Source organism: Centruroides sculpturatus, unplaced genomic scaffold (assembly GCF_000671375.1).
Source record: "Centruroides sculpturatus isolate CEXI.00-Female unplaced genomic scaffold, Cexi_2.0 scaffold699, whole genome shotgun sequence".
NCBI classification, from domain to species: domain Eukaryota; kingdom Metazoa; phylum Arthropoda; class Arachnida; order Scorpiones; family Buthidae; genus Centruroides; species Centruroides sculpturatus.
Genome location: NW_019385003.1, coordinates 164,149 through 177,671, shown reverse-complemented (window position 1 = coordinate 177,671; position 13,523 = coordinate 164,149). Strand labels below are relative to the sequence as shown.

The 13,523-nt window shown below is 32.0% G+C and overlaps 1 protein-coding gene across 1 annotated transcript in view; it reads right to left on the bottom strand.

Moving 5' to 3' along the window:
* LOC111633249 (adhesion G protein-coupled receptor A3-like) overlaps positions 1-13,523 on the bottom strand; it is an 81,587-nt gene that overhangs the window by 14,505 nt on the left and 53,559 nt on the right. The window contains exons 5-7 of the mRNA XM_023377787.1: positions 6,636-6,707; positions 2,389-2,552; positions 1,232-1,599 (exon numbers count right to left, since the gene is read on the bottom strand). Coding sequence (XP_023233555.1) covers positions 1,232-1,599; positions 2,389-2,552; positions 6,636-6,707 — 604 coding nt within the window. The remainder of the gene's footprint in view (positions 1-1,231; positions 1,600-2,388; positions 2,553-6,635; positions 6,708-13,523) is intronic.

Sequence of the window (13,523 nt, the reverse complement as noted above, 5' to 3'; positions counted from 1 at the left end):
AGGTAAAATTGTAGCTGTGAGTTAGGCAGTTGGGCATTATCAAAGCTGTAGACCAGGGCTTCTTAAACTTTTTTTATTCACGACCCCATTTATGATTGTGATTTTTTAGCGACCCCAAAAAAATATATAAAATAAAGATATATACAAATTTGCAAAAACAATAATGATGTACTACCTTGTCTCTTGTGTTACAATGGAACAGAGACAACTGAATATACGGAAAAGCGACAACACTGCACTAGTTCATACTACAATCAGTGTTGCTGAATCATTGTCTCCCTGCACCAGAAGTGACACAAAGAGCAACTCACGAAACCTATGACACAAAGCTTGCCATTTTCAAACTCTCACAAATTATTTTCAATATTTTTCATTAAAATCTCGCGACCCCAAGATTTCGCTAAGCGACCCCAAATGGGGTCGCAACCCATAGTTTAAGAAGCCCTGCTGTAAACCATGCCTGCAGGAGTAAAGAAAAGTTAAAGAAACCAATGGTTAAGTATGACCCTTTGCAAGATATAGCCCCTGAAATTTACCTTATTAAACATACAGTAGGCTTAATGGAATGCACAGCATGTTTCCGATCACATCCCAATAGTAGTCAGTGCAAGGGGATCTCATGTTTTGTTAGCTTTTAGCTGTCTCTAGTAAAGTGGAAAACAGTTGATTTTTAGCATTGTTTTCAGAAATAGTCCCAGATTTTTTCACTTTTAAATATTGCCCATTTTTTGAGGGTCTTCAAAATTCCACACAGGCCAACTTTGGGAGGGCTATATCTTGCAAAACATCACATGTAGATCATCGGTTTCTTTGACTTTCTTTACTCCTATGAGAATGGTTTACGGTTCTGCAGCTCTGAATGAGGCAGCTGAGACATTATCAATCTTACTTTACTTTCACAGTGCATTTTTTTTAACTGCTAAACTGATAGGTATCCAGAGAACTGCAAATTACATTATACTTCTATGTTCTTTTAATACATTTAGGAAGAGGTTAATTATTGCAAGATATAATTAATATAATTCTCTGTTTAATAAATAATGTTCTGCTTAATATTAAAATTAATTAAAATGGGAAAAACAAATGTTAACACACGAATAACTGTTTCTAATTATTCTATAAGTTTCTTTGATAATGGTAAAAAATATAACCAAATTTTCTCAGAACTCTTCATTAAATCATCTAATTACAAATTAAATGTGATAAAAATAATATATATCGATTAAAATACCTTATTGTCCGACGTCATCATCCTAGAACAGACACGATTATTCTCGGCTATTACGATAATTTGGATGCTGCGAGATTCGTTTCCCCTTGGCGTTTCGACGTGACATCTCCAAATTCCTGAGTGGTGGGTATGCAGACGACTGATTGACAATAAACTGCGTAATACACTCCCGTCCTGAGAAACGTGAGTTTGAACTGCAACGACTCCCAATGGATCCGTAGTTATCGCAAGATCGTCCAACATCCAATTCAATTTAATATTGTCTTCCACATTAGACACTCGACATTGAAACAGTAAAGCATCTCCCTCAAAAACAAGCTGGTTTACTTTCGGTGATAATTCGAATAATGGAAGTTGAACAGGCCAATCTAAAACAAAAAATTTTGTGCTGTTAATTAATTATTTTATAAAAAAAAAAGCTTAGCAAATCATAAAATACAGATTTGAATATTTAAATAGTTATATCTTTGAGCAAGTTTGAAGTATGTCTATTAACAGGACTATGATAGTACGATTACTCAGATAATTATTGCATACAGATAGTATAAGTTAATCTTAGGTGTTGAGGCAACCATCTTAAAACTTGCATAAATTTTTAAAATAAAGCAGTAATTTAGAAAAGATTTCTAGAAGAAAAGATCAACCTAGAGTGAGACTCTTATCACAACTTCTGTTAACTGTGGTTTTGAGTCCCATTCTGGGTACACTACTTGGACTTCTGATGATCTTTATTTTTGGACTTCCTTTCAGATACATGATATAAAATTTAAAATTTGTTACTTTACATGTAAAATGTTATTAAATCTTACTCTTAAATGCAAACTGACCAAAGGAATCTTAGCACTTTAAAATTATTAGACTTTGGAAATTAACATACGCATGATTTGACATCTAAGTTATCGGTCAATCAAATTTATGAGCTTATCTTTATATATAGAACTAAACATTACAGTGAATTTTATACATTATCAAAGTTTGAATCACATGTATCATCACTGACAGTGACCAGTTAATTAGTGTACTGACCATTTTCATTCGTAAGTAGACAGAAATGGCAAATGAGAAAACTAAAAACTTTTATCAATAGAAAAGTATCCAAAGTAAAGAATGTAAACTTAAACAAAAAGAAAAAAAAATATTATAATGAAAAAACTTACTGCAATGTAGATCTTTTTTGGACAGTTGAGAGAGAGACATGCCTCTTAGCTTTAAAGGAAACTGGCAAGCAGTCTCCTGCGTTATTCTTACTCCCTTAGATCTCGTCCATTCAATAAACCATTTCAACTGGCAATCACAGATTAGTGGATTAGAAGATAGATCACTGAAAAAAGAATATATTGATCAGTTTTTTAATTTAATTTATTAAGAGTAATATAATTAAACATGATTTCTGAATTAAACTGTTTTGTTTCACTCTTCCACTCATTCATTTATTCATTAATTGGCATAAAGCTTTCGTGTTCAACTTGAAAAAGTGTGTGTATATTAAAAAATTTACATGAGTTATTAAAAATATCCAAGACTTATTACACATCACTGATGTGCCCTGTGCAAGATTATATTTTTGGCACTCAAGTCCCACTCTGGATCAGTCATTTCTTCCAGAATATTCTAAATTAATTAAGTCATCTGTTAAATTCAGTAATTAGAATTAATCACTTCAGTCAAATTACACAGTGTTTGTTTATTCAATTAATCAAAATCTAGCCTAATGATAAGTTCAGCTGATTAAAAATATGCATTTATCTAAAGGTAGTGGCACACCCAGAGGGGACCAAGGGCCCCTGGCACCCCCAAAGTAAAAGGGGAAAAAACACTAGTAAATTTTCCAAAAATATTTTCCTATTCATTTTTTTTTATTTATATTGTATTGTGTCTTCTATTTCTATATTACTTATGAATTAGTGGTTACATAAGGTGAGAATTTTATTGAATTTGTACTAAAAATATTTTTGTCCATTCAATTTGGCCCCTCAAAATTAAAGTGAAATCAATGCCCGAAGATAACAATAACTGAAACTCTGATTACAATGAGCGTATTTTGGCTCATACGTTGTGGGGCACGCTAATTCTGAGAACATTAGATGACTGATAGTATCTGTAATTAAGCAGATTTTACTTTATAAATAATTCCAATCTAATACATCATATCATTTAGCTGTGTAATTAATGATGTGGATACAAATTTGAAATTTTCTCAAATTTCAGTATCAGAGTTCATATAATATTAAAAGTCTCTTTTAAACTGATCATTCCATTGACATTAAAACAAATTAAACTCATTATTTAGTTTTTTTCTGATACTAAAGCTTTTGTGTAACAGTTACCTTTATGCATCTTTTCATTAATTTTTATATGATAATATTTGGTCTAATAGAGATGGAGAACCTTTTTTAATCAGAAGCCACATCCTATTTCAGAAAGATCTGTTAAGACTCCATAATGTATTGCAGGTTGCGTTGTGCATATTTACAAATGTGTCTACAATTAGTACATGTGAACCAATGATATACAAGGTCTTCGAAAAAAGAATGCTACCATTTTCAATTATTGTAATTACGTCAATTATCACCTGAAAAGTATGCAATGTACACCAATCGACAGAGTAACCATCCAAGTTTCATCTCCCATCTGCATTCAAATGTTTTGTCATCTACTACCTCTAGGAAGCACTGTAAACAGAAATCAACTCTGCAACAGAAAATGTGTCCTGTGGTTTGCAAAGTAGGAATCACTCGTCATTGTGCAACACGAGTAATCTGCAGGAGATGAAGAATTGTGGCTGCCATGGGAGGTGTGATGAAGTAGTGAGTGTAGGAAGAATTTGAATATTGGTTGGATGACATGAGGTGCACACATTGAGAAATTGTAATGGGCAAGTGTGAAACTTGGATTATTTTCCAATGTTGAAATGTAAAATCATCCAAGTTTCACACTTGCTCAATGTTGAGTGTAGGGTTTTACAAAAAATTGTAAATGCTAATACAGTAGAACCTCGAAAACTCGTCCCTCGATAACTTAGCACTCCGGATAACTGGTCCACACCTTGGCAGGGCGAAAAAATCCTTAGTTAATTAATTTTCATTATAGACAGCTTTATAAAAGTATAAAAGCTCTCATAAAGTATTTTTCTGAGGTCTGTCTTATCAGGTAAATTACTGTACACAGTGTATTCATTAATTTTCATTTTCATGTAGTAAAGGCTCTATGCCTTCATAAAGGACGTACTTTTCCTTTGTTTAAGGGTATTTGGGCAGTTTATTCTCTGTTATATTCTGTACAAGTAAATACTGTACAAGTACAGTACAGTATTTTCTGAGGAAATACTCGTACTTATTTTTTTTAACCCCATTCCCGATAACTCGGCATTTTCACAAACTCGGCCACCCTTCAGTCCACATTAGGTCGAGTTTTCGAGGTTCTACTGTAATGAGTAAAATTGTCATTAAGTCTGATCCTACTGGAGATACATACAACCCCCTTTATCTCCCCACCTCCTCAAACTTTAATCACCAAAATTTAATAGCATTAATCCCCCTAATAAATAAACCTTCCTGCAAAATTTCAGAAATTTTCGACAAAAAAGCACAGGCATTACTGTAAGGTCTCTTTTTATGCGATTTTGAAGTTGTGTGGTTTGTATTTCATCCAAAAATTTCTTGGACAAACACACATATAGGCTTGTTTAGGAAGCCCGTGTATAGACAGTCTCCAAAAATCGTGGAATGCTCAAAGCTCACTCCATTTGTTCCACTGACATATAACGTTTATGGATGTTAAGGACTACTAGATCTACCTTAATAACTCTTCACATCCAGATGTCAGTGATTTATTTTTAGAGTGAGCTTTTGCAATTCGGGGATTCCCCTTGTACATGATACTTACCATCGACAAGTCACTATTACATAATTCTGAGTTTCGCATTGAAAGGTACAAACTGTAATTGTTTTGAAATTAAATTTTATTTTAGCGGTGTTTTGTTCATTTTTATAATAAGTAGCGAGTTTAAATTTTGCTGATTTCAAGTTGAAGTATTTAGCAGTCTATTTCTTTTAATTTCTACAAACTTTTTTATGCGGTTTTAAGTTAATTTTAACTTGTTGTTTTGGTTTTATGCGATTTTAGAAAATTACAGAACATATCCCTACTTTTTCAACACAAGTAAAGTCTTTTCTTATGCGAATTTTTTATATGCACTTTTCTGTAGAACGTATCCACCGCATAAAAAGAGACCTTACAGTATTAAACTTCAAAGAGGGTGAACTAAATTGTGCACCCTTCCACACACACACACACAAACATCCATACATGCAGAAATTACCCCCAAATTATTTTTCATTTCATGACATTTCAAGGTCCCAAGTCCAAAAATTAAAAATCTTGCAGGGTAATTTTTGACCAATTGCCAAACTTTCCCTCTGTCATATGTACCAGCCAGGAAAATAAAAACTGTACTTTGGTAAATGTCTTTATTGAAAAAAAGAGAACAGAATGACTCATAAGTTTAATCTTTCTGTCATATCAAGCTGCATTAGAAGTCACAAAAGCCACAAGTTTAGGATTGCCATATGTCAAAACCACAAAATTGGAACATTGTAAGTTAGGTAGTATTTTGTAAAATATGAAGATAACCCAACAACACATAGGCAGTAAGGTACTCTGGAAAAGAAAATAATTCTAATTATACTAATTTTATTGAATTATCAATTATTTGTTGAGCTAATCATACAGTACTGGTGACTTATTTCAACTAACCTTTTGTTAGAAAACTTGACTACCCCATTATAGACATGGTCAAATCAATGATGGATATGATTAGAAATAAAGATCCTCTTTCTGCCCATAAGGCCGAAAGAGTTAAAAAAAAAAACAAAAAAAAAAAAAGCTAGTTCATGGCAGACATAACCATTGATCCATCATCAATCATTGGACAAAGCCAATGCACAGCCTACACAGGGCCAATAGAACATAATCTGTGCACCACAGATTACAGATAACAGCATATGTGTATGAGGACAAGTGGCTTATGCATGCACAACACCTGCAGACTTCTACTACCTACAGTTCTTATTCAATTGTTTTTAATAAAAACTGGAATAATTTCAGATATAAATGAACAAATTGGAATGTTTCAGGAAACTTTTCAATTGGGGAAGTGTTCCAAATTTGCAAAATCCAAAAAATTAGGACATGGCAACACTATGCGGGTTCCCCATCCCTGGTCTAATGTGTACCATATTTCTAAACAAACATGAGACAATTTCAAAATATTATCTCTTAGAATATAAAAATATTTAGACTAGATACAAGTATATTCACAAAGAAATGTATATTTAGAAGTAGTTTTTAAACTGATTTAAATAAATAAATAATAATAATGATATTCAATTTTAATATGACTTACATTGTTTTTAAGGAAATCATGTAATTAAATACACCTTTTGGTAATCTGCTAATTGCATTATGCTCCAAAATTCTGAAAGAAAAATGATAAAATATTTTAATACCAGAAGTAAGAAAAATAATTTTTAATCTTAATGAGAAGAATGTTTTAATATGTTATAATCGGGATATATCAGTAGTAACAAGACAATAAAGTGCCGTAGCATGCTTCAAACAAAGCTCCAAGCATGAATCGGCATTGACGAGATTGACCACAAGACGGAAGATCATTCAAAGACTGATTGTTGATATATAATTCATGTAAACCAGAGCTTCTTAAACTGTGAGTCATGACCGCAAATGGTAAATATTTTGGACGTCATATTTATGTATAGTGAAATTTTCAGCATTGATGATCATAAAATCAAAACATCAGTCGACTGAAAAACACTGAAGATACCCTTGGCCAAGGTTTAATTCTTTACGTAACATTTATTTCATTAGTATGCAAATTTGCTTTTATTTTTAAAAAATGAAAATTATGTAAAATAATATATATACATATTATTTTACAAGTTCTTTTCTTCAATTGTACATCAAAGAATTGTTTTGAAATAAACTGTTTTATGATTTATTATCAGTAAGTTATTTTATAGGTGTACACATTTTATATACCTATATATTGGGATCACATTGGGTAAAATGAGATAACAAATGGAAACAGTTTAAGAAGTCATGATATAAGCAAAACATTGCTTTTTCAATAAAATTATCAATTTTAATATCACAGTGCTTCAAACATTTTCTTACCACTTCTGATACTCCTTGTATAAAAATCCCCAATTTTCCAGGTTTTGATTATCTGGGTTTCCATGTTGTCCAGCTATATATAATTTTATTGATGAACATTTTGATCAAAAATTATCCATTTTAGAATTGTGTGCAAACATCAAGCAGCTCTGAACTGAATAAATGAATATTTTCGTAGTTTTTATTTCAATAATAATATATCTAACAATCTATTTCTGTATAGATATAGCTCCTATATCTATACTGCAAAATATTACATACAGTTTCATATTAGACCCTATAAGAAACCACTATGGGCCCTTAAGTTTTGTCTTGATCAGAGAAAAAATCCCCAGCTTCCATCCCCTCTCAATTCGTAACAATTCATAAAGCATAATCGTTTTTATACTTTACGAAACAGAATATAGCTCAATACAAGTTTGAATAATGTTACAATAACATATAGAAGTTGATAATAAATATCACCTCGTTATATTAATTCCCAGCAAAGAGAATTCCGTTTAGTTTGATCACGAAAGAAAAATATCAATTGGGTCAATGGAAGCACAAACAGCTAGCCAATGGCATTAAGATGAATGTTTATGTTCTCAATATCCCAAAAGAATGGAATATAAAATATTTATGACAAGTTGAATATCATGGACTATAAATCAATCTTAACTTCCATACCATTCTAGCTATATAAGAGAAGTTTATCCCAAAACAATTTATTCAATTCTGTTGGATAATAAATTTGAATTGCTGTGAATTCTCTTCACCTTTCTGTTCACTAATAAATTTGAATATTGACTTCTCTATGTCTTTTAAATAAAAAAGATGTAGAGAATTCAATACACAATTGCTATTTTACTATTTTCAGATATTTATTTAAAGACCAAAACAATTGTTCCAATCTTCAAAGTTAGTAACATTTTTTGTAAACAAAAAGATCTTTATTGATGATTACACAAAACATAATATCTTCTAGGTTTAAAAAGTCATCACATTCAATAAATAGTATGTAATCTAAAGCATTTGTTCTCAAAATGTGGTCTGTTGTGGCTGTACACTACATCATATTATATTTTAAGTTTAGTTCTTTAGCATATTTCCTTTGTTCTTTCCACCTTCTAATCTTCTTAATTACTCTTTCCTCTTGGAGATGAGGACCACTTTCTGGAATGGTCAAACAATGAACGCAAAGTTTCCTGGGGCACATGTGAGGCGAATAAGTTTTTGGCTGAAATTCAGAATTTCCTATCACCCACATACGAGGAGGAAAATCTCAGTTAAGTCGGCCATGCATCTGATGACGACTTACTGGCTGTTCTTGGATGTTTATTGGCGACAAATCGTATTAAAACGTGCGGGAAAAAACATGTGCATAGAAGTCTATGGTGCAAAGAGTAGTAGTAGTAGTAGTGGTTTGGGTAGCACTGTTCACAAAATTAATTTTTCATATGAATAATTTTTTAATGGAATTATTTCAGATCACAAAATTAATTTTTCAAGAGAAATCTTGGGCTATAGATTCTGTTAAAAAGCATCAATTATCAGCGAAAGATCAATGGCAAGTCGATTTTACTACCAAAAAAATTCATGGATTAAATTTTACAGACGAAAAACCATCGGATATAACTGGCTGGATCAAACATAGTAATTTACAAAACTTATTAAATTATTTCTCAACGTATAAAGAATTATTTTTATTTAAAGGTGGATAGATAGAAAAAAAAATCTTTTTAAAAACTTGAGCTACAGTTATTTAGTTATCGAACTTCTTGGGTGTCCAAGATCAGATAATATTAAAAAGAATTGTTATTATCACAAATATTTTAAAAAGCATTGTTCTTTTTGCAATATTCTATCTTACAAACAATTCTTAATTGAACAAAAAATAGTTATTTTCAAAATCAATATGTTGTATAGATAGGTATTTAATAAATAAGTAACAAATATAATTTAAATAATTATTATATTAAACTATTTCCCTATTTTACTTTGCCTTATTGTTAAAATATTATTTTAAGTTATCGTGTTTTAATTTACTTGGATATTAAAACAATAAATTTTTTAAAATGTAAAAGAAAATGATATTATACAGCAGCCTGTTATAGAGTATCAAGATGTTTTATGAAAAGTAAAGAAATGAACTGAAAAGTTTTCTAAATATTAAAATTATTTATAATTTTAATTTACTCGAGAAATTTTTGATCTGAAAATAATTTATAACATTTTTCAGGTTATAAATTATAAAAGTTAAGGTTATAAAAATAATTCTTCTAAACATTCACGAGACATTGTTCTCACTACTTAGAGGCCTCACAACTGAATGACATGACAGCGCACACGTTACGATTGGCCTGCACAGTCCGAAACAGTGCAGGAAAATCAAATGGTTTTTCGTTTCTACTCCAGCAGCCTGTACAGTTCTCCGAAACTGTGTAGTTTTCCCCTACACACTAACAGGAATTCCTCAATGCCCGGCCTGCACAGTTATTCCTCAAAGGATTTCCTTAACATGTGTGGTCCCCTTAGACTGAGGAAAGGTGAACGTAAATGCAATTTGTGCTCCAAGAACAAAGCACATACTCAGTATCAACTGGGCCTTGACCCACTCTATGTATTCTTTACTCTATGATCTCAATATATGGGGCTCAATGCTGCCTGGCCATAAAACATTATTTCACACTTTTCTATCTTTCTTGTCCCATCTTCAACCAAAACCCTACACCTTCCCCTTCTTGCTTCTTTTCAAAGGCTAAGCCACTGGTACGGCCTTCTTAACATTTGCAAACCAAACCAAACCCCAGGAAGTTTTCACATGGTCCCTCACAACAGCAGCAAGACATTTGTATGACCAGGGTTCTTTATTTTATTCTTTCAGCCATCTTTGATACTTCTCAACCCTATCAACTGTTTTCCATCTTCCTTTAGTATAAATTAGTTTTAAGAATTAGTTATAAGGAAATTTTTGGGTAATAAAGTATTCTCAGACTGGGAGTTCTCTATGTGAACCACCGGGATGGGAGGGGTAGGTCTCCCGATCCGGCAACAGGTTGTTAACCCTTTTCACTGTCAGGATGGGTGGAAGGATTCTTTTTCCCGCAGTAATGGGCTTTATTGTTTCGGGTCGAGTGGCGGAGGGAGGAGTGCGTCTGTGAGACGTCAGGCGATATACGAGTAAACGAGGAGGCCAGATGTAACATAAGAAAAATTAACAATTTATTAAAACAAGTTTCGGGTAATACAACATCTAGTTCACGTCCCTAAAACACGGAGAGACCGAGAGAGAGCTTACAATAATTGGTTCCATACCTCTTGATCTGTTATCCACTGAGGGAAATTCTCCACTCTTTGAATTAGGAAAGTTCACTGGTTAATAATTCACTGGTTAGGAAAGTTCACTGGTTAGGAGAGTTCGCTGGTTAAAAAGGACACTATTTTTAAAGTTATCGGCTCCTGGCACCTGCTCTGGAATGACTCCCCCGAGAAGAGAAAGGAACGGGTTTTTATAAGATCGGCGTGGGAGAATGGTCACGTGATTGACTGTTGTGAGGTAAAAGGTACGCAGATGGGTTAGAGTTGTTCCCGGGACCATGCTAACTATCAACTTTGGAGTTGGAATGTGGGATTAGTTTCGAATTGAACGGATGTTTATGTCAAACATAAACGAAAAGTTTTTTTTCCCGTTAGGTTTCACTTTAAGTTAAAGGAAAATTTAATTAGATTTTAAGCAAATACGGGACAATTAATCAACAAATAATCGGTAAAAATTCCGGATCTCACATCTATATCAAAAATACACTCTAGTGTACATGAACAATATATAAATCTCAGTACAGTATTCTAACACCATTTGGCAAGATTTAATTCTAACATAGTGTACACATGGTTACAGACATTGGGTGCATTCTTTTATTCCTCCGTGTAACTCCGCGCGAGTGACACCCGTTTAAAAATTCCTACGGAAAGCATTCCTAATTTCTGGTTGGGGTTCGTGCCATCAAATGGCAAAAACAGCCACTTATAGCAGTAGTTTACAGTGGAAAGCAACATGGCATCCTCCATAGCTCAGATAGTTTCGTTTCGGGGCCCATTATGTGGTTTTATGAATGAAAATTTAGAAGTTGTGCAAGTTAGTGCACGTGGTGATGTAAGTGTCTTTTCGAATTTTTTTCGAATAATAGCCGGCATTCTAATTTTTTTCATGGGTATTTTGAATGCTCTTTCAAGAAATAATCCATTTTATGGTTAAATTTTACAATTGGAACACTTCTTTTGCCTTTAAAAGCTCATATTTTAGAATTATAGATTCCTTCATCACCATACTATCGATAGTGTGGGCGCCGCCATCTTTCTTTCTTTCACTGTCGTTCCTAAATGCCTACAAACAGTAGCGCACTCCTGTAGAAGTGGAGACGCAGAGCGACCGCTATTAATGAATGCACCCTATATTGCTAGGAAGTGGGAAATCAAGCTAGAATTTTCTCTGTAGCATACATGTAGCTTTAATGGGCTAAAATATTTTGCCCAGCATTGTGTAAAATGATATTTACAGGGTAAGAAGTGGAAAGGCCATAGGTGTTGATCTACAATTCATCTGTGTCTCAGTTTGAGTAGCAAATCAATAACTTTAAGGACTATTGATCTATTCAATCACCGAGTATTCAATTCAGCTCGAATTTACAGAAATTACAACTTTGATTTTCTTTTGTATGAAATGAGAATGTAAATAAGATATCTATATTGCCTCTGGAAAATATATTGGAATAAAAGTAAAATTAATTTCATTAAATGATGAAAATAAGTAAGATGTAACATTTAATTGGAAAATTAATGAAGACAACTTTTGAAACAGCAAATATTTGTAGAAAAAACATTTCCACCATCTTCAAGTTCTAGAAAAAATATTCCTTGAACAACATAAGTAGTTTTTCTTATGTCAATTCTATGTACTGTACAACAAATAAATACAAGAACAATTTCATTTTTTAGGCTAATAGTTAAATATTTAATTCAGTTCTGTACTGCCACAATTTAAGTTCTATTGCATATGTATTTTAAATTATTTTCATTCTAGAACAAAGACAACTGAAAGTATTTGTTCTCTATAAATGCTTGCTGGATTTCTAAGATTTTTCTGCTTTGGATAAAGATCAACTTTAATATGATCAAATAAAGTTTCTGTTACACTAACAGATGGAAATAAGATAATCACTAATTACTTTTGGATTAACAGTATTAAGAAATATCAGTTTTGCAATTAGGGCTGTTGCAGTAAAACGAGAAAGGGAAATTGGCGACATAATATTGGAAGAAACATCTCAATTATTGAGTGTAAGAAATATCTTGAAATGACTGAATTCAGTCAAAATATAAGAATATTATATATAAAAGAATGAGTTATCTGAAGGTTAAAAATATCTTCTAAGTTTTTAACAAAAGACAGTGTCAATTACAGGGCTGTCAAGAGCAAGCCCTTTTAGAACTTTAATGAGTTCCAATAGCTCTTTAGCAAATGCTTTTGCCATATTTTTGAACAAACAATATATGTAAGATGTTTCTTTATTAATAAAAACCAGTCTTAAACAATTTTATTTTTTGTTTGTAAAAATAACATTTAAGTTTTAAGGATAGAAACCACTATGGGCCCTTAAGTTTTCTCTGGGCTGGGGAAAAACTCCCCAGCTTCCCTCACCTCTAAATGGACTTGGTAAATTATATTAATATCATCAAAACAATAAATATTATCTTGGAAAAACTATAATATAATTAGAACTAGTTATCATTTGTGTAAAGTTATGAGTTATAATTACATTTCAATAACGGATCATCATCAAGTATTTAGGAGATTATATCATTATGTGAAAATAACAGCAAATTTATAAAAAGGAAAATACTTCATGACAATTATACAAAAACAGATTCTCTCTATAAAACTGTTACAATTACTGAAACTAAATATTATTATTTTAATTTACAGCTATTATTTAATTAAGTATTTTAGCAAAATTATTATAAAATTGACCTGATTTTAGTAAATATCATCTGACACATACTCTTTTCATATTGGTGAATTAAATCTTATAAAGATATTTTATTCAGATAAAGGGATGTT